The sequence below is a fragment of the Giraffa tippelskirchi genome, chromosome 7 (genome assembly GCF_054371585.1).
Source record: "Giraffa tippelskirchi isolate mGirTip1 chromosome 7, T2T-mGirTip1v1.2.pri, whole genome shotgun sequence".
Lineage (NCBI taxonomy): Eukaryota > Metazoa > Chordata > Mammalia > Artiodactyla > Giraffidae > Giraffa > Giraffa tippelskirchi.
In genome coordinates this window covers 50,441,068-50,461,948 of record NC_137281.1, presented here as the reverse complement: position 1 = coordinate 50,461,948, position 20,881 = coordinate 50,441,068, and the positions used below count along the sequence as shown (strand labels likewise).

Below are 20,881 nucleotides of genomic sequence, written 5' to 3'. Positions count from 1 at the left end.
ACATCAACTCAATTGAATGTTATGCAGCCATTAAAAAGGATGATTATGAAGGTGATTTAGAAACATGGGAGATGTTTGTGATGTGATGGGAAGTAAAAAAGAACAGGAAATAAACAGCACAAACACAGTGATTACAACTCAGAAAAATGTGTTGGCCTGTGGACAAATACTGGAAGGATTTGCAGAAATAAAAACTGTCGTAATTAAGATGCTAGACTTATGGGTGATTTTTTTTTCCAAGATTTTTTTTTAACTCTTTTTTTATGCTTAAAAGTAGATATCTTTTGGGCTTCCCCAAGGGCTCAGTGGTAAAGAATCGGCCTGCCAATGCAGGAGATGCAGATTCGATTCCTGGGTGGGGAAGATCCCCTAGAGAAGGAAATGGCAGCCCACTCCAGTATTCTTGCTGGGAAATCCCATGGACAGAGGAGTCTGGTGGGCTACAGTCCATGGGATCACAAAGAGTTGGACACGACTTAGTGACTAAACAACAACAGATATCTTTTGGGACAGCTGCCCAGCCCATAACCCTCTCCTCTGAATACTGTGTCCCTTCCCAAAAGGGTACATCCCCCAGTCCCATTTACCTTTTATCCTAGCCTGGTCACCTAATCCAAGCTGGACCAATCAGATTCACTGAACTGAAACTGGCTAGAGAGATGAAAATCCTTCTGAGATGGTCCTTTTTTTTTTTTTTTTATAAAATCCACATAACATAAAATTTTTATTTTAACCATTTTATTTTTTCTTTCCACTTTTACTGAGATAAAATTGACAGATGTTTAAGGTGTACAGCATGATTTGACTTACATACATCATGGAATGATTCCCACAATAAATTTAGTGAACATCCATCACTGCATATAAATTAAAAAAGAAGTAGGAAAAGAATTCCCCCTTATGATGAGAACTCAGGATTTACTCTTTAATAGCAGCTTTCATATGGGACATACAACAGTGTTAATTATATTAATCATGTTGTACCTTACAGCCCTAGTACTTATTTATCTTACGAGTGGAATTTTGTACCTTTCGTCTACCTCCATCCTTGCCTCTGGTAACCACCAACCTGGTCTTTTTTTTCTTTGAGTTTGTTTTTGAAGTATAATTGACCTACAACACTGTGCTACTTCCTGTTACACAACATAGCAATTCAGTGTTTCTCTACAAAATGACCACTGGCAAGTCTAGTTACCATCTGTCTCCATACAAAGATATTACGTAACTATTGACTATATTCCTCATGCTGTACATTTTATACGTGTGACTAATCCATTTCGTAACTGGAAGTTTGTGCCTCTTTCAACCATTTTAAAGTGTGCGATTTGGGAGGTTTTAGTACATTCATGTTGTGCAGTCATCACTGTATAATTCCAGATCATTTCCATCAGCCAAAAAGAACTCCACACCCATGAGCTGTCAATCCCAATTCTCCCCTCTCACAGTGCTAGGCAATCATTAATTTACTCTCTGTCTGTATAGATTTTTCTATAGACTTGTTCTAGAGATTTCACATAAATAGGATCATACAAAACATGGTCTTTTGTATCTGGCTTCTTTCACTTGGCATAATGGTTTCCAGACTCATCCATGTTGCAACATGTATCAGTATTCCACACCTATTGATGACTGTTAATATTCCCTTTTGTAGATATATGACATTGGGTTTATTCCATTCATCCAGTCATGGATGTTTGGGCTGTTTTTAATTTTGAATAATGCTGCTGTGAACGTTTGTATTCACGTTTTACTGTGAACATACACTTAGCAGTGGAGTTGCTGGGCCATATGGTAACTCTGTGTTTAAGTTCTTCAGGTGAAAAAAAAAACAAAACTTCTTAAGGTGCTACCAAAATAATTTCCACAATGGCAGCACCATTTTGGGCTTCCCTGGTGGCTCAGACAGTAAGGAATTCGCCTGCAACACAGGAGACCTGGGTTCGATCCCTGGGTTGGGAAGATACCCTGGAGAAAGGAATGGCAACCCACTCCAGTATTCTTGCCTGGAGAATCCCATGGACAGAGGAGTCTGGTGGGCTACAAGTCCATAGGGTCGCAGAGATGGACATGATTGAGTAACTCAGCACACACGCACAGCACCATCTTACATCCCCACCATGTATGACAGTTCCAATTTCTCAATATCCTCACCAACACTTACTTGAGTGTTGTTACTGTTGTTGTAATTATTATTATTGCCATGCCAGTGGATTTGAAGTGATAGCATGCTGTGATTTTGATTTGCATTTCCCTAATGACTACTGATGTTGAGAATCTTTTCATGTGTTTATTAGTCGTGTACATATCCTCTTGGGAGAAATGATTATTTAAATTCCTGTGCCCTTTTTAAATTAGGTTATCTTTTTGATATCCAATTATAGGAATTCTTTATACATTCTAGATACTAGATCCTTATCAGATATGTGATTTTCAAGTATCTCTCCCATTCTGTGGATTGTCTTTTCACTTTCTTCTTAATGTCCTTGGATGCATGAAAGTTTTTAATTTTGATAAAGTCAGTTTATTTTTATTTTGTTGTTTTTGCTTTTGGTGTCAAATTTAAGAAACCATTGCCTAGTCTAATGTCATGAAGATTTACACCTATTTTCCCTTCTGAGAGTTTTATATTTAGGTCGTTGATACATTTTAAGTTAATTTCTGTGTATGGTGTGAGGTAGACATCGGATTCATTCTCTTGCATGTGGATATCCAGTTGTTCTGGTCCCATTTGTTGAAAAGTCTATTCTTTCTTCCATTCAATGGTCATAGAAACCTTGTGAGAAATCAGCAGACCACAGATGCATAGGTTTATTTCTGGACTCTCAATTTTCTCCCATCGATCTATATGTCTGCCTTTTTGCCAGTACCACATTGTTTTGGATACTGTAAATTTGTAGTGAGTTTTGAAATCAGGAAGTGTGAATCTTCCAACTTTGTTCTTTTTAAAGAACAAATAAAGAAGTGGTTTTGGCTATTCAGGGCCTCTGGCATTTTCATTTTGAATTTCAGGCTGAACTTTTCCATTTCTGCAAAGAGGATTTGATAGAGATTGCATTGAATCTGCATAATAATCTGGGCAGTTTTACCATCTTAACAATATTAAATATTCCAACTCATGAACACAGAATATCTTTCCATTTAATTGGATCTTCTTTAATTTCAGTGTTCTGTTGTTTTCAGCGTACATGTCCTAGATGTCCTTGGTTAAATTTATTCTTAAGTATTTTTTTCTTTTTGATACGCTTGTAAATGGAATTGTTTTCTCAATTTCAGTCTTGGATTAGGGCAGTGTTTTGAACCAAGGGAATAAGCAGGGAGAAGCAGAGAATGGCAGTTGACACCTAGAGAAAAATAATTATGAACACAGAGAAAAACAGAATCAAGAAATTATATGTGTTCCAGGAGCTGCTTAATTCACTTTTTATACATTAAAACCTCCTATTTATCAGAAAAAAGGAAATTATATGAATGGATGCAGCTAGAGATTATCATCGGAGAAGGCAATGGCACCCCACTCCAGTACTCTTGCCTGGAATATCCCAGGGACGGGGGAGCCTGGTGGGCTGCCGTCTATGGGGTCGCACAGAGTCGGACGCGACTGCAGCGACTTAGTAGCAGCAGCAGAGATTATCATACTAAGTGAAGTAAATCAGAAAGAAAGAGACAAATACCATATGATATCACTTATATGTGGGATCTAAAAGATAATACAAATGAACCTATCTATGAGACAATATCAAGGACATAGAGAACAGACTGGTGGTTGCCAAGGAGGAAGGAGCTGGGAAAGGATTGGATTGGGAGTCTGGGATTAGCAGATGCAAACTGGTATGTATAGAAAGGATAACAACAAGGTCCTACTGTAGAGGACCAAGAACTATATTCAATATCCTGTGATAAACCACAATGGAAAAGAATATGAAGAAGAATGTATACATATATATGACTGAGTCACTTTGCTGTACAGCAGAAATTAACACATTATAATTCAACCATACTTCAATTTAAAAAAAAGTATGTGAAAAGGTAGGGAGATGGAAGAGGGATTGAGAACTGTACTTTAAGCGAATATTAGTAATTAAGCAGTGGACAAGGTTCCTGCAGCAAGGCTGGGTATCCCAGACAGATGAGAGCACACGGAACAGGGAACATGAGGTCAAGCACCAGAGCAGCCTGTCTGGCCCGGGCAGACTCCTTTCACCAGCTAGAGAGGTGTCTTTGCCACTTCCTTAGTGAAGGTGAACTAGTTCAGGCTCAGAAGCCACTGCCAAGCCCTCAGAAGGTTTTGCATGTCTGTGTCTCCGCCTAAGGAGCCCTGTAAGATTAGAGCAATGGCTAGCACCATAAAGAACTGCTACCCCTCGGCTTTTTTATACCATAACACTTGGACCAGACGGTTCTAGGGTAGTTTTGGTATCTAGGCAGCCAGGCACTGGCTTTTTCCCCTCCTTGAACAAAGGACGCTTTGGATTTCCATATGAGTGGAGCAAAAGCCCCACATATTCCTCATGCCTCCTGCAGTTTTGCTCCGTAGGGGACAAGGCTGGTATGTGGTATTCTCCCACCAATGTGGTATGGGGTTGGGACTAGGAGGAGGAGGAGGAGACAACAGAAGGGAAGTCAGAGCCTCACTTCCTAGGGGAGGAAATCATCTCTCCTAGGAAGATTAGCCCATTCTTATCATTAGCCCATTCAGCAGATGGAGGATTTATCTGTGCAAATTGCTGGGCCAGTTTGCAATGCTGAGAGATATTGCAAAGGCACCCCCTCCCCCCTACACAGAGGTGTTACCAAGTGGTGCTCCCTCCAGCGGTGGAAGAGGGTGCTTGCATTTGGTTGTGGAGCAAGTGAGAACAGGATTAGTAACTGATAACGACACCCTGCGCTCCCGCTCGTGAGCTTGTGGGGAAGAGGCCTTCCTTGATGACCCTGTCCACGCTGGCCCAGTTATATCACTCCACACAGTTTATTTCCCTTATAGCACTTACCACAACCAGTAGTTATGCCGTGGTCTGTTTTCCTTTGTTAGAATGTAAACTCCATGGGGGCACGATCAGGTCTGTCGTTCACTATTTTATCTCTGTGCCTAGTGCAGGACCTGGCACCTGCCAGGCGGTTAATAAACACTCTGTTGAATGAGTGGCACCTACAAGGCGGTTAATAAACACTCTGTTGACTGAGGGAACGAATGAATGAGGACCAAGGGAAGAGGGACAGGGTGGGGCACAAGCCGCTTGGGAGAGCCCCGTTTGCCGCATCAGTGAGAAAGCGCTCCAGCAGGCAACTGGACGCCTGGGTCCGGAGCTCAGGAGGGCGGAGCCCTGAAGCTCTGGGGGTCATCTGTGCAAGCGAGAGCGCCAGACAGGGGTCGAGACAGAGGCGACCTACCTTGCCAGAAACGACCGCTAGCGTACTTCGTAGGCACGCAGATGCCTGCGCCCCTGCCCCAGACACTCCGAGAATCTCTGGAGTCGGGCCAGGAATCTGCGTGTGTAATACGTCCCCTGGGTGACTGTCATGTTCCTTAGGGCTGGAGAGCTCGGCCCTGGAGGAGAGGGGGACAGAGGAGGTGACTTTGGGCGAACAGGTGACAGGGCAGGGGCCGCTCCTTAACTCGCCAACCCAAGCCGCCCCGCCGCCGCTCGGCCCTCGGATTGGTCGCGGTCCGTGTTACCTTTGGCCGCACTTGGCCTGGCGCCGCGCTCCGCCCCGCCCCGTCGCCCCGCCCCGTCCCCCGTCGCTTCGCCTCCTCCCACCCTCGATTGGTCGCCGCCCCGCCGTCTCTCAGCCTCGGCCAATGGGGCGGGCGCGCGCGCCGGAAGCCGGAAGCGCGGCGGCGGCGGCGTTCCCCAGGCAGCTGTCGACGCGCGCCATGCGAGTCCTCGGGCCAAGCCTGTCTGCCGGGCGCCTCCTCCGGCTGCGGCTACCCCCGCGGCAGCCGCAGCCGCCAGGACCCCGGCTGTCGAGCCGGCGGCCGGCGGCGGCCGGCGCCCTGGAGCGGGTCATGGACGAGCTGCTGCACCGCGCCGTACCCGCGATGCCAGCCTATGAGCTGCGCGAGAAGACGCCGGCGCGGGCGGAGAACCAGTGCGCGGACTTCGTGAGCTTCTACGGCGGCCTGGCCGAGACGGCCGAGCGCGCCGAGCTCCTGGGCCGCCTGGCGCGCGGCTTCGGCGTAGACCACAGCCAGGTGGCCGAGCAGAGCGCCGGCGTGCTCCAGCTGCGCCAGCAGCCGCGGGAGGCAGCCGTGCTGCTGCAGGCCGAGGACCGGCTGCGCTACGCGCTAGTGCCGCGCTACCGCAGCCTCTTCCACCACATCAGCAAGATGGAGGGCGGCGTGCGCTTCCTGGTGCGGCTGCGGGCCGACCTGCTCGAGGCGCAAGCCCTCAAGCTAGTGGAGGGGCCGCATATCCGGGTAAGGCTCCGCCCGGGCCGCCCCCGGACTTCGTTGGGGCGGGGACCGCCCGGGCCGCCCCTGGACCTCCTGGGGGCGGAGACCGCCCGGGCCGCGCCCCCGCCTAGTGCCCAGGTCCGCTGACCCTTGGCGGCCCTCGCCCCTCAAGCCCCAAACACTCCACATTCCCTTGCCTGGAGCCGTGTCCGCTTCTCCGAGAGTCACAGCCCCTGAACCCCGCCCCCCTTCCTTCCCATGCTTTCCGAATCCTTGCCTCACTCAAGCCTCAACTGGCTCCAGTCTTGGCACCCGCTTACTTTCAAGGTGACTGTCACGCCTCATTCCTGATGAGCATGCTCTATAAAGTTCTCTGTTTTATTGTCTTACCTGAGAGATTTCGTCTGTGCGGTACACTTGAATGAGTACCAAACAGAGCATCGGGTAACTTTCTGAAAACCTGGATGGGGTCAACAAAAGGTAACTTAACTTGTAGCGCCAGCTGTGTGAGCCATTATCCTGAAAAACCCTGTGAAACGTACAGAGGTGACTAGAACTCGAGGTCACCACCGTCCAAGAGTCTGGGTGCCCTCTATTGTTTCTGCCACGTGGCCCCGGGCTGGGCGTTGCACCTGCCGGAGTTCAGCCCTAAAACAGGATTCTAAGTTGTCTCCTTGGGTAATCAGGCACTTAGCGCAGTGAGCCCACCTTAGATGTGAACAAATAATTTAAGATTTAAATAATGATGACTTGAAAGGTGGCTAATAGTTGAATATAGTCCTTGTATTCCATTGATACTAAGTATGGACCACTAATTTGCTCTTTAGCAAACCAAAAATGCTGTAAACATTTTAGAAAGTTCTGACATTCAGAACTTTATCAAGTGCAGTTGGCTTAGAAAGGAAGTGAATGCTTAAAAGGATTATGTCCTGATTCCTTTAGGAACTGTTAACACCTTTCATGATGGTTTTCATGTTCATATCCTTCCTCTTGGGGAAGTGATATGTTACCTTTTACAGTAAAGGAAACAGGCCACATAAATTCACATGACTTGACCAAGAACTCAGAGCAAGTAAGAATGACTGACCATCCACCCAAATCCAAATTTCCTGGGCTCTATATGCTACAGTTTATATCCCCATCATGCTTTGTGAGTTCTGGTGTTTATCAGAAACTTTCTTAGCCTTAGATGCATAAAAACTGGGTGTAGTTAGGATTAATCTCAGGTTGATAATAGAGGCTATGATTTGACTGCTCTTAGTAGCTGGCTGATCTACACTGCTAAGTGTTACCTAGGGCCGAGCTGAGAACCTTGGTGGTTTATTGCATTAGCACCAAGTCGGTCTTGAATTCTGAGTGTGTTAAATTGAGTGTTCCCAACTAAATCTCCTCTGAAAGGCCGAGACCTTGTGTGCCACACCCTGCAGACATTCCCATTCCTCCTAAGAGAGTCTTGGGTTTAGTCTGCAATCCAAGCAGACTTTTTTTTTCCTTTGAGACAGAGACCAGTGCTTCTGAAAGCCTTCTGAAACTAAATTTTCATGGCCTAGGAGACTTGAGAATTAGATGGGATGTCTGTCACCTGGCCCACAGTGAAACCCCCTGCCCATCCGCCCATCCATTCAGCCATCCATTGGCTGGCCGTATTGTACCATGCGTGCTCCAGCCTCCAAGGTTGCGTGGTCCGGGAGCTCCCCTTCGAGCACACAGAGTTAACTGCAGACACAGTAGCTGTAAGTGCCTTTCATTCACTAGCTCATTTCATCCTCAGCAAGACGTGGGGACTGCCTGACAGATGAGGTGACTGAAGCTTGTCCCAGTGCAGCCCCCAGAGCACAGAGCTGGTAAGAGCGCCTGCGCCCAAGCCCTGCCACGACTGCAGGTGTGTACTCCACCACGGCACACTGACTCTCTCAGTGCCGACCTAACTGAACTGAACTGAACTATAAAACCGAAGGGAAGGTGAAACAACCCGTCGATTAATGGCATTGTTTTATTTGCTTTCCCTGAGGCAGGAGTTTAATGTTCTCTAGTTGTGAGTGTGTTTATATTTGCAAGACTGTGCAAGCTTCCATCGTACCAGCCACCTCGGCGCCCACCTTTTTCTGAAGCCTCAGGTCAGTCTCTACTCTTCTGTTGAAAAAAAAATCATCAAACTTCACATGGCCGGAAGGCTGGCCCTCGGTGTCTGTCCTTTGGCATTTTTGCTGCCCACCAGCCTCCCTGTACATCCCAGTTCCCCCAGCATGTCTCGCTCCTCTCCACGGACCCTCCTCTCCAGCCAGGCTGGCTCCTGGATGGAAAGTTCCTGAACCCGCATCCCTCGTGATTCCTGTGAAGAGTAGGAGCTGCCTTCACCCCCAGCTCATTTTCTGGACTTTTCCAGCCAGTCCAGCTCAGGGTGGACTGAGCCTCACCCTGTTTTGAGCTTCATAGGTATGAAACTGTCTGTACCATTCAGACGCGTTAACCACAGAATCTAGCCTTTGAATATATTGTTGCCCTGCAACTAGACGACCAGCTCCTGGGAAACTGGGGACCTTGTACTGTGTAGCCAAGTCATGAAGTGTGAGTTGGACTCCTGAGTGCCCCGCTGTCCAGCAAAGCTGGCAGCTAACCACCCCCATTTGTCCTGAGGTCAGACTGCCCCACTCAAGGGTCTGAGCCTGGAACCAAGCCCTGGGGGCCGTGGACGGTTTCTTTGCGGCCGAGAGTCATCCTACAGGACATTGGGGCTGCCCTCACCCTGGGCAGTTTCTGATGTCGCCTCCGGTTCTCCATTCTCCGATGCGGTGAGACATTAGTTACTAAACTGGTTTCCTTCTTCCCTGACACAGGTTTTTTAATCCATAGAAGTTGTCACTGGGACCTGATGCAGTAATTTGCCCCCAGAATCACCTAGTGTGTGTGGTCCATCTTGATCCCATCTCTTCTGTTTGATTCGGGATTTTGCAGCCACATTTAAGAGGCAGCGCAGCTAGAGCTTTTGGCTTTTAGGAATTCAGTGTAGGCAACCAGCAGAGGTTTGGCCCTCGAAGCTTTAGAGCGGGAGCCCTGCATCCCCAGGGGCCAGCACCCCTGCTGTGCACCCAGCACCCCATCACACAGATGTGCTTCTCCCCTGGGCCCTGCCAACCTCTGGAGCTGCCAGGTAATGTCAGGTGAACGAGAGCTGCTAGGGACTCAGGCCTCGGCATTGCTCTACTGTGGACTCAGTCTGCTGGATCTCGGAGCTTCTTGGTTACTGGATCTTGTGAGCACAGAGGCATTTTTAGAATAACCGCCGGCAAGTGGTAGGCCCAAAAGGAGGCTGATTGGATGTCTCACAGAATAGTGGGTACTGTGGAAGGCACACCAGGTAGGGGAGGAGGGGCTGGCTCCTGTTGCTGTCTTTGCCATCTTCCGGTTAGAAGCGTGATTTTAGGGGACCACTGCCCAGTCCCTTCACTGTCCTGGGCCAACAGGCCCTGCGCTGAGGTGAGAGACTGCCAGCGGTCAGTCTGCCCAAGGTCAGCCTGCTTCTCTTCTAAGAAATGCCCCGAGAGGTACTGTGGAGCTCGGCTGAAAACATGGTTACCAGTGAGGGCAGTTTGTCAAGATGTTGGTCTCTGACTGAGGTCTGTGATCATTGGAAATAGAGGAAGATTCTGGAAGCCTGACACTTCCATCCCTGTGGAGCCCAGCGCGAAGCCCTAGGCAGGAGTCCAGGCGGGCGTGGATCCCCTGCCGTGTTCTTGTTGTTCACTCACTCAATCATATCCAGCTCTTTGCAACTCCGTTGACTGCCGCACGCCAGGCTTTCCTGTCCTTCACCACCTACCAGAGCTTGCTCAAACTCATATCCGTCGAGTCAGTGATGCCATCCAACCATCTCATCCTCTGTCATCCCCTTCTCCTCCCACCTTCGATCTTTCCCAGCATCCAGGTCTTTTCCAATGAGTCGGCTCTTCACAGCACGTGGCCAAAGTATTGGAGCGTCAGCTTCAGCAGTCAGTCCTTCCAGTGAGTATTCAGGGTTGACTTCCTTTAGGATTGACTGGTTTGATCCCCTTGGTGTCCAAGGGACTCTCTAGGGTCTTCTCCAGCACCACAATATGAAACCATCGGTTCTTCAGCGCTCAGCCTTCTTTATGGTCCAATTCTCACATCCATACATGACTACTGGAAAAACCATGGCTTTGACTATACAAATCTTTGTCAGATAATTTAAATCAGATAAGGTTTATTAATTCTTCTTGATAGGAAGTTCAGAGTCAATGTCAAGTCTCTGCTGGGAAGATGCAAGTGCTATGGGGAAAGTTTGTACAACCCAGCAGAGGTGAAATGTTTGTGCTGTGGTTCTCAAGATAGCTGATCCACTGCTGAGAAGCTGGATTTTGCCACCTGTTAACTTAGAAGGTCGTGAGGAGCCCGAGTGTCTCAGAGGGTCAGCCTGGGACTTCTTGATCCATCCCAAGTCCCCACTCCTGTGGTCTATCCATCTGATGCCGCTTTGTAGAACTTCTTGGATGGTAGTAAGTGAACTGATCTTGATGGAGTTATTCCAAGAAAGGCATTTTAGTTGTTGTCATAATTAAGGATTCTGTAGGAAAGGGACTTGTCAGTGTCCTTGAATTCTCTGATCACAGGACCTCTCCCCGCCCTCCCCCCACTGAGTTTTAACCATAGGAAATAGAATAATAATCAGTCATCCATTGTTGGTGGCAGGGGTGGGATGGGGGGCTGATATCAAACCCACAAAGCAACTTAATTATACCAGGAAAAGAAGCGGTGCCTTGGCTTACAAGATCAAATGTTCTTTTTGTTAAAAAAGCTCTTCTCTGTTGAAGTTCCAAGTGAGTTGAGAGGCTAATTCTGATGCCTGGACATGTGACCAAAAGCCTGAATCTGCGTGTTCTTTCCTGAGGAGGGCTTTGGGCTCCAAGGCGTGAGTCCAATCCACCTGTCAGTCACTCTCCTCCTGCAGGAGACGCCCTGAGAACTTGCAGTTGTGCGTCAGCCGCACACTGAGCAGGGTGCACAGTGTGTGCCTTTTGCGGGGTGGAGTGTGCTTCCTGTGTGTCCTGGTTACAGGCTGTTTGATTTTCTGCAGAGTTCTTTCCAAAAGCCCTTTTAAGTTGAAGAGTTAAGTTTCTTACAGATAAAACCCCCAGTGAAGCCAAGGGAACTTCCATTCCAGCCGAGAATGTAGGCATCATCAGCGATGTGCAGAGTGGGGCAGGCGTTTGGGAAATGATGGGAAATTTGAACACAGAAATTATGGTGAAGGCTGTGGAAACCTTAATAGAAGTCCAGGCAGAACATAGGAGAAGGGACCAAGCTCTTATCCAGCCAGGTCCCCACACCACCATCGCAGCGCCCAGCCAAAGACACTTTGTCATAAACTTCCTCTGGTGACTTGTCCTGTTTGTAAGTTAACCTGGTGGTCCTCATGGTTCTACTAAGTTCTGTCAGCCAGACTAAGAGATGAACTTATTTGTACATAAGAATGTTGTGCCAGCAGTTGGCATATTCAAGTCCTGGATTGCTGATGAACAATTTCTGAATTCCTGAGGCTGACACACACATAGCCCTTCCCTCTCCTTCCACGGTCAGAGATCCAGCAACCTTACTGCCCTTGGCGCCTGATTCCAGCCTGAACAGCTGCGGTCCTGATGGCCCTGAGCAGGGGAGATGGGTCACCTTTAACCTAGATTCCCAGATCTCGTGTCCAGTGTCACATTTTATAGCTGTCAGTAGCTCAGAATAGAACGAAGGGACTTAGAGGGGAGGCCACTTCATCAGCCAGACCATTCCTTTCATAATTAAACTGAACTAGCACTGAAGCTAGATTTTTTCCCGGGTTTTTCCTATTACATGTGTCACAGAGATGCCAATACATCCTACATGGAACTTGACTGGTCCGTTCCTGACCTTTCAGAGCCGAGGTCCCCAGCCTGGGATCCAGGGACCCCTGGGGATGATCCATAGATGAGTTTCAAAGGAGTCCATGAAACCCAGGAAATTCTATGCAGAGTTTTACCAATGTGTTTGCATTTCTCTGGGGAGAGGGTGCTGGTGTTTAGTGCACACTCGAGAGTGTGCGAGGACCCCAGGAAGACTGAACCACTGTAGTCCATGCAGGAAAGAGAGTTTTATAAGAAGCCATCTGTGTTGACCAGGAAGCCATCCCTCTCTCTCCCTTCCCACTACTTCCAGTCGCCATTCTCCAGGGTGTCTTCTCTTTTTCATTTGCCATCAATCCGTTGATCATATTCCACATGGGAGACCCCACTGATGCTTTGAGAACCAGAGGAATGAATCAGAAATGACCTCCACGCTTATGGAGCTGAGAGCCCAGTGAAGGAGACTAGACTGTGGGGTAAAGAGTGAAGAGGAATTAGAGGTCATATGGCCCTCTAAACAAAACATCTCCGCTGTGTTCTTGCCACCCTGTGCCCTTCCCATTCCATGGGAAGGGCCACTCTCTGCCAAGAGGAACTCCATGGGCAGCCCCAGCTACACGAATGTTCTTTACATGGAGTCTGACTTCGCTTCCCCTAGTTGGTCCTAGATGACTTACCCCCCACTTCTCACCCCCATGGGGCCTCTTCTGTGCCCCAGACCTTCAGTGTTTAAAGATGGACCTCACTTCATTCTGAAACCCTTTCTGAGCCACCAACCCCATGCCTGCAACGTATCCTCAAGTGACAAGGTTCTAAGTCCTTTGAGCTTCTACCAGGGATTAGGATGTGAAATGGCCCTTTAACAGTTTCACAGCTTGTGTACAGTTTAACAGGTGTTATCCATCATGGTCTTTGTGATTCCTATACAGGGATTCATAAAATCAGTTCTGTCCCAGACAAACAGAGATGTTTGCTGTTATTCAGTAATAATATTCAGTGTATCTGTTAGTATGTAGCTCATCTTAAGTAACAGAGACTCAAGAACAATGGTGGTTTGAACAAGAGAAGCTTGTCTCATTGAGAAGTCTGGAGGTGGGCAGCCCAGGGCTGATCCCGCTCTGTGGTGCCCTCAGTTGACCCAGACTTCTGTTTGTTGCTCTTCCCTGAAAAACTTTCATCCTCAAAGTTACCTTACGGCCCAAGATGGCTGCTGTAGCTCTAACCATCACATCACCTTCCAACGCTTACATCTGAGCAGCCAGAACTCGGTGATGTGGCTACCCTCAGCTGCCATGCAGGCTTTGTTCTGAACACCCATGTGCCCGGCTAAAAAGTGAGGCTTCTGTTGGTGTGGAAGAAAGGGACACAACTATTGAGGAACAACAGCCGTGTCTCTTGCTTTGGGTGTCCCCTCCTCTCTGGCTGTCACAAAGCTTACCACTTATTTGGCCTGAGGTCATCAGACTAAGCCGCGTCCTCTCCTCACGCACCTCTCATTCTATTCTTCCTCAAAGTTGCACTGTGAATGTCTCTCTGATGGTAAAGTTGACTCAGATCATTTTTGGAAGCGGATTCGCTGTAAAAAAGTGAAATTAGAATAATGTCAAATTTCAACACACAGATTGCCAGATGCACTATTATTCTACGGCCACTCAGGAAAGGAAAGAATGCTGCCAATTCAGCCGTGACCCGCCGTCACTCTAGAGATGGGTCCTGAGTTCCGAGACATTAAAAATAGGAAAACACACACACACCTTAGAGTTGTCGAAATGTGGGGCCAGGAGCCAGTACTTATTTCTCTTAAGAAAGAAGGATGGATGTCTTGGCGAATCAAAGACTGGTCCTGAGAGGGTGTCCACATTTGCTCCACAACACACCATTTAGCGTCAGCTTAACTCACGTGCGTAGCAGTGTCCACGGTGGTGAATGAACCGGAACTCATTATCTGACCTGGGGAACTTGGTTCAACTTGAACTCTCCAGTCGGCTGTCTTACCAGTGGGAGAAGGGAAGGAATAGCGCTGCGTTCTGTCTGTCCGGCTGTCTCAGCACACACTCTTGCCCAGGGCTCTCTCGTATCACGTCTTCCTGTCTGATTCCCAGCGATGCCTCGGGGATGGGCTGGACGGACGTCTTCCCCACGGAAGGTCAGTGTTCTCTCCTCTCCATTTCAGGAAATGAACGGGGTACTGAAAAACATGCTCTCGGAGTGGTTTGCCTCGGGGTTCCTGAACCTGGAGCGGGTCACCTGGCATTCACCCTGCGAAGTGCTCCAGAGAATCAGCGAGTGAGTGTAACGCTGCTGCTCTGCCTAGATTTCAGCTGAAAGCCAGCCTCCATTCCCTGCCTCCCCACCCGTGTACGTTTTCTCGCAAGCCTGATAAAACCCAAACATTCCCAGGGGTGGCTGTCCTAGCAGATGATGGCTGAGACCATGGAGGAGAAAAGGGCGCAGGTAGAAACTGGTCCTTCTGCCAGTGAACCTGCATGTGGGGTCTCGGCTCCATGCTCATATTTAAAGCCCTCGGGGGACTTCCTTGGCAGTCCGGTGGTTGAGACTCTGCGCTTCCACTGCAGGGGACACGGGTTTGGTCCCTGATCAGGGAGCTAAGATCCTGCATGCCACATGGCATAGCCAAAAAATAAATGATAATAATAAACGTCTAAAAGCTTTCAAGCCCACTTCTGCCCAGAGACCCCCATGATCAGAACTGCCCAGACTCACAGACCAAGAGTTGGCATTAGTCACCCAGACAGCATTGTCTCAACCAGGTGTTAAAATTTAGTCTCCCCTGGATGAGAATCTCCAAACTCACGACACAGTGCGTGAATCCTGCCTGCCCTGGACACAGTGAAAGGCAGATTGGCAGACAGTGCTGCTGCTGTGTCTCGTGTTGAAACAGAGCAGCGGTGGCTGGACCTGCCGGGCGGTGCTGGTCCACAGGCAGCGATGACTTCAGCCCTCAGAGATTCAGAGCAGACGCAGGACCCCCAGCGACAGGCATCTGGTCAGGCCCCTGTGTTAAAATCTGCCACATAACCGCTCCCCCAGGGCCCAGAGAACTAGTCTTTAAGACCAGGGCTAAGAGCACAGTTTTGTGTGTAAGACGGTCACCAGTGCTGGTTCCTCTCAGTCAGTGCCACTTCACGCGAAAGTGATCTTCTCTGAATGTCCTCCCGAGTCCCTCGAAGCTCTCGCTTTGTTGTCTCGTCCCCGCCAGGGCTGAGGCTGTGCACCCCGTTAAAACCTGGATGGACATGAAGCGACGCGTGGGGCCCTACCGGAGGTGCTACTTCTTCTCTCACTGCTCGACACCGGGGGAGCCCCTGATCGTCCTGCACGTGGCCCTGACCAGCGAGATCTCCAGCAGCATCCAGGTACCTGTGTACCTGCGGTCCAGGGCAGGGAGATGACCCAGGGTGAGGCCTTATGGCCCCGGAGGATGGCCAGCGTGCTTCTCCAGGGATCGAGGGGAGCTTTCTGCATGGAGGCCCCAGAGGGGCCTGCCTAAGGGCCATGAGTCATGATTCCATTCAGTCTGCATGAGAATCCAAAGTGATAGAAATGATACAGCGCTGTGCACATGGCTGGGGAGGTTCTGAGACCACCGCCTTCAGAGAGATCTCAGGGTGTATAGCCTCTGGAGCTGGTCTGGGGGGTCGAGGGAGACTCTGTCTCGACCCCGGGGTCCTTTGTGTTTTCCAGACGATCATAGTGAAGGAGTGCCCCCCATTGGAGACGGAGGAGCGGAACAAGATCACCACGGCCGTCTTCTACTCGCTGAGCCTGACCCAGCAGGGGCTGCAGGGCGTGGAGCTGGGCGCCTTCCTCATCAAGCGAGTGGTGAAGGAGCTGCAGGTGAGCGAGGCTGGGCCCTGGTCCCGCCCTGTGCGTCCCCGCCTCGGGGTGGCCGAGGAGTCCTGCCCTCATCTCAGGGACAGGTGATGCTCCAGGCCAGGGTGAGCAGGAGGGGTGGAAAAGTACCAGGTGCCCGTTGGCAGCTCCTAGGCGCCTGAGACTCCTCGGGAGGTGGAAGACATGCTGAGAAAAAGGCCCCCGAAACTAGCTTCTCATGGACTGGGAGGCTCAGATGCGTCCCGAGGGCGGCGGCATCTGCGGGGGCCCCTGCACCCGGGCTGTTGGGGCTGCCTCTGCCTGGCACACAATCACCAGCAGGCTCCCATGGTCCAGTCCTGGCCCTGACAGGCACCCTCCACCCACCCTCACCCACTCGTGGTCCGCAGGGAGCCCCGAGCTCAGACCAGGCCGCTGGAGGGTATGTGCACTGATGCGTGGTTTTTCATACCTGCCGTCTCTTGGTTGTCCTGGGAAACACACAGAAACGTTCAGTCCACTGTGGGTCTGTCTGGGCTGCTTAAAACCATCTCACGAGGGGCTGGGTTGGACTGTAAAGCATAGAGTCTCATTTTTAGGTAAAATAATTAGATGGTTAAGAACGGGCTCTGAGAGCAGTGCTCTCTGCTCCTGTGGTCTCCACACACCCGGCGGCCTCTGCAGCCCCTCCTCAGAGAGTGACAGGCCAGGGTGGAATTCAGATGCTCACGCGCTTTGCAGTAGAGTCATCACGTTACGTCTGAGCACTCGGGATGCAGTTGGACACCAGCTTCTAGACTCACGCCCTGCCGCTCTCTCCCCAGAGGTGCTAAGAGCCACCTGTTCTAGTTACTCTTGAGTTCCTTCTCTTCTGCTTCTTTGCTGAAGGTGTTGATGACGGTGGCAGGGGTGGGGGATTGAGCACGAGGGTCAGGAAGGCAGTCGGAGGAGGAGCCTTGTCCCGGGACCCACCCACGAGCTCTGCTCCTGAATCTGCGGCCCAGGAGCCGCGCTGCCCGCTGACGTCCGCTCCCCGTCTGGGCTGGGAGCAGGATAGCCGTTCCGGGAATCTGGAGGGAAGCGCAGCCCTGTCCCCACAGAGGCGTGCGTGGCGGGTTATGAAAGATGGGAGGAGCAGGGTTAGGGGCGTCTGGGGGTCGTCTTACGTCTTAATAGCATCCTGCTGTTAAAGTTGAGGTTCTGAATCCTGAATGGCGACAGTGAGGACTGTAAATCCTCATGATGTAAATCCAGACAGCAGGGTGTGAGAGAGCTGTCTCAGCCTTGTAAACACTGCCCAGAGACAGAGGAGCTCCTCTCTGTCCGCCTGGAGAGCACTCAGCTCAGAGTACTGGAGCGTGCTGCTTCCTTTGCTTCTGCCGTGAACTTTAAGATGTTTCTTCTGTAGTGAGCGTATGTTACATTTTCAGTTGGAAAATTCTGGCTTCTGTGAAACAAGCATTGAGGTCACTGTGTGATTTGATCAGCAGTGATTGAACCGTGTTATCTGATGTGGAGACCTACCCTTGCCCCCCGCCCCGTCCCTCCTATCCTCCGCCCCCACCATGGTATTGTTGGGTGATCAGTTATTCATTCAACAGACAGTCATTGGGTATTCGTGTGCCAAGCAACTGGCTGGCCGACGTCAGCCTCAAAGGCATCACGGGTGCGTGCGGCCTCACGGTCAAACCCGGTTATGCGGCCTCAGTAGAGTCCCTGAGAGGGGCCTGGTGTGCTGTAGTCAGGCCCCCCACTCTGCAGCGACCCACCCCTCCCATTTCAGGGGAGTCCCCCAGCTTGCCTGCTCGAATGGCAGTACAGGTGGACACACCACAAGGGGAGGCTTGTCCTGGGGGCCGCAGGACGCCTCCAGGACCCCCGCACACGTCAGATTCTTGCTAACTGTCCCTGGAGAGAAGAAAGAGTAACCCGCCACACAGGGTGCCCCGTCCGCCACGCGGCAGCACCCGGAGGCTCGCAACACGTAGGCCGTAAACGCGGGGGTGTCCGTGCCCGTGGCTCGGCCCTGAACCGTGTGTGTGTGTTCTCTCCCCCCTCCTCCCCCGCCCCCCGCGCCTGCAGAAGGAGCTCCCCCAGCTGGGCGCCTTCTCCAGCCTGTCTCCCATCCCCGGCTTCACCAAGTGGCTCCTGGGGCTGCTCAAGTCCAAAGCCAGGGAGCACGGGCGGAGCGGACTGTTGACGGACTCCGAGAGTCAGGAGATCGCCGAGCTCACGGGCGGCCCCGCGCTCGAGACGCTGCAGACGCTGCTGAGCAGCAGCGAGTGGGCGCAGTCAGAGCAGCTGGCGCGGGCGCTGCAGGCCCCGCTGATGCGGCTGTGTGCCTGGTACCTGTACGGGGAGAAGCACCGGGGCTATGCGCTCAACCCCGTGGCCCACTTCCACCTGCAGAACGGGGCTGTGCTCTGGCGCATCAATTGGCTGGCCGACGTCAGCCTCAAGGGCGTCACGGGCGCCTGCGGTCTCATGGTCAACTACCGCTACTTCCTGGAGGACACGGCCGCCAACAGCACTGCCTACCTCGGCTCCAAGAGCATCAAGGCCTCTGAGCAGGTCCTCAGCCTGGTGGCCCAGTTCCAGAAGAACAGCAAACTCTAGTGTCACACTCACCGAAGCCGACGGACGTCTCCCGGCCCGGGGAACGACGATTTCCTGGGGGTGGGGATGGGGGGTTGTGCCCCCAGAGGCACTTCTAGAGTAAAGCGGAGTTGAACTGTGGTCTCTGGCCTGTGGCGGGCTCACACTGGGAGGCCAGGCCCCGGCTTCCACGGCGAGAGGGAAGGCGTGTTACCTCTGGGTGGCCACAGGCTGGGTGGGGACGCGGGGCTCTCCCCCGGGGATTCCGTCATGGCCTCGGCCTGGCCTGGTGCCCTGGCACGGCCTTCATAAGCCAGCTCTCATCCCAGGGCTGGGTGGTCGGGTCAGCCGCGCCAGGCCCCGGGCTGATGGCCCAGGTGACAACGGATGCTCCTCCGAGCTCAGAACACGGTTCAGCCGTGGTCGCCTTAGCCGACTCTCTCCACTGATGGCGACGGGGTGGAGGACTTGCTATGTCTCACTAGTTAAATTCTGGAGATCAAGACTATAAAAGTTTGTGAATCTGCACAAACTTCACTCAGTTAAATTATTGGACACGAGAGTTGTCATCGCCCAGGATTTAACTTGGTTTACAGACTCGACAGTCCCAGTGGTTCAAGTTCATAATGCACTTCATAACAGAGAACAAGTTTGTTCTGTGAGGCATTAAACGCATGGGTATTCACTGTTGCATGATGGTAGTCTCTGAGGTCCGAGACCTCATTAGCTGTGCCCTTGGTCCCCAGCCAGCCCGCAGGCACGTCTGGTCTCTGAAGCCGGCCTGGAGCGGGTGGCCTGAGGACAGAGGGGAAGGGGTTTGTGGGGGGTGCAGGGGGTGTGGTATTGAATCAGGCGGCAGGTCCCCTGCTTTCCTTGCCTTTCACCTTCCAGACCCGCCCCTGGGCCCGCTCTGTGATCTTCAGCATGCCACTTGAGGCCTGGTAACACACAATGCGACCTCAGTCACAGCTAGAAACTGTGCTTTTTCTGTTCTGGTGGAACAGGACTCCTTCTGGGTGCTGTTTGGAGCTGATGCTGGAGGCGCTGGGGCTCTGCGGGCCTAAAGTCACTGCCCTCCAGAGCTTGGAAAGAGTTCAGGCACCTACTGCTTGCATGTGGCAGGCGGAGCCTGAGACTGCAGTCCCCAGTTCCCACACTCCGCACCTTATCTCTGTTCAACCTCGTATGTGAAAATCTTCAAACAGAAGACACAAAAGTGGGCAAGTAGTGTAGTGACCCTGTGTGCTGATGACCCAGCTTCCACAGTGATCGATAAGTTTCCATTTCTGTCAAGCCTTATTTCTTAGAATGCCTCACACTTAGGTGCCCTGTGAAGACTGGATGAAGGATGCTGGATTGGTGCTGGGTGGATGATGGATGGATGATGGATGGGTGCTAGGTAGATGGATGGATGGATGGGTGGGTGATGGGATGGATGGGTGGGTGATGGATGGCTGGGTGATGGGATGGATGGGTGGGTGATGGGATGGATGGGTGGGTGGATGATGGGATGGATGGATGGATGGGTGGGTGGATGATGGGATGGATGGGTGGATGATGAGATGGGTGGATGGGTGGATGATGGGATGGATGGGTGGATGATGGGATGGATGGGTGGATGATGGGATGGATGGGTGGGTGATGGGATGGATGGGTGGGTGATGGATGGGTGGGTGATGGGATGGATGGGTGGGTGGATGATGGGATGGATGGATGGGTGATGATGGGATGGATGGATGGATGGGTGAATGATGGGATGGATGGGTGGGTGATGGGATGAATGGATGGGTGGGTGATGGGATGGATGGATGGGTGGGTGATGGGATGGGTGGATGATGGTATGGATGGGTGGGTGGATGATGGGATGGATGGATGGGTGAATGATGGGATGGATGGGTGGGTGAACATGGGATGGATGGGTGGGTGAATGATGGGATGGATGGGATGGATGGGTGGGTGGGTGAATGATGGGATGGATGGGATGGATGGGTGGGTGGGAGAATGATGGGATGGATGGGTGGGTGAATGATGGGATGGGTGGGTGAATGATGGGATGGGTGGGTGGGTGAATGATGGGATGGATGGGTGGGTGAATGATGGGATGGGTGGATGGGTGAATGATGGGATGGATAGGTGGGTGATGGGATGGGTGGGTGATGGGATGATGATATGGATG

The 20,881-nt window shown here is 51.3% G+C and overlaps 1 protein-coding gene and 2 long non-coding RNA genes across 3 annotated transcripts; 1 reads left to right on the top strand and 2 right to left on the bottom strand.

Moving 5' to 3' along the window:
- Positions 1-721: 721 nt before the first annotated feature.
- Positions 722-5,729, bottom strand: LOC145514942 (uncharacterized). Its single transcript, XR_014060574.1, has 4 exons — positions 5,675-5,729; positions 5,389-5,545; positions 4,989-5,146; positions 722-3,341 (listed from the first exon to the last, which is right to left on the bottom strand). It is a non-coding gene; the product is annotated as an uncharacterized LOC145514942 (long non-coding RNA).
- A 95-nt stretch (positions 5,730-5,824) lies between these two features.
- On the top strand, positions 5,825-19,395 carry MLYCD (malonyl-CoA decarboxylase). The gene is made up of 5 exons (XM_081514107.1): positions 5,825-6,415; positions 14,450-14,562; positions 15,497-15,653; positions 15,982-16,134; positions 18,193-19,395. Exons 1-5 carry the CDS (start codon positions 5,873-5,875, stop codon positions 18,724-18,726), a joined length of 1,500 nt encoding a protein of 499 aa, XP_081370233.1. The 5' UTR covers positions 5,825-5,872; the 3' UTR covers positions 18,727-19,395.
- LOC145514941 (uncharacterized) lies at positions 8,369-19,500 on the bottom strand. The gene is made up of 5 exons (XR_014060573.1): positions 17,912-19,500; positions 14,272-17,557; positions 13,715-13,852; positions 13,467-13,618; positions 8,369-12,745 (listed from the first exon to the last, which is right to left on the bottom strand). It is a non-coding gene; the product is annotated as an uncharacterized LOC145514941 (long non-coding RNA).
- Between the last annotated feature and the right edge of the window lie 1,381 nt (positions 19,501-20,881).

Excerpts from the sequence above, each read along its gene's own strand:
- MLYCD (XM_081514107.1), top strand. The coding sequence starts at position 5,873 with ATGCGAGTCCTCGGGCCAAGCCTGTCTGCCGGGCGCCTCCTCCGGCTG. Across the intron at positions 6,416-14,449 it reads TGGAGGGGCCGCATATCCGG|GAAATGAACGGGGTACTGAA; the intron begins GTAAGGCTCCGC and ends TCTCCATTTCAG. Across the intron at positions 16,135-18,192 it reads GAGTGGTGAAGGAGCTGCAG|AAGGAGCTCCCCCAGCTGGG; the intron begins GTGAGCGAGGCT and ends CCGCGCCTGCAG.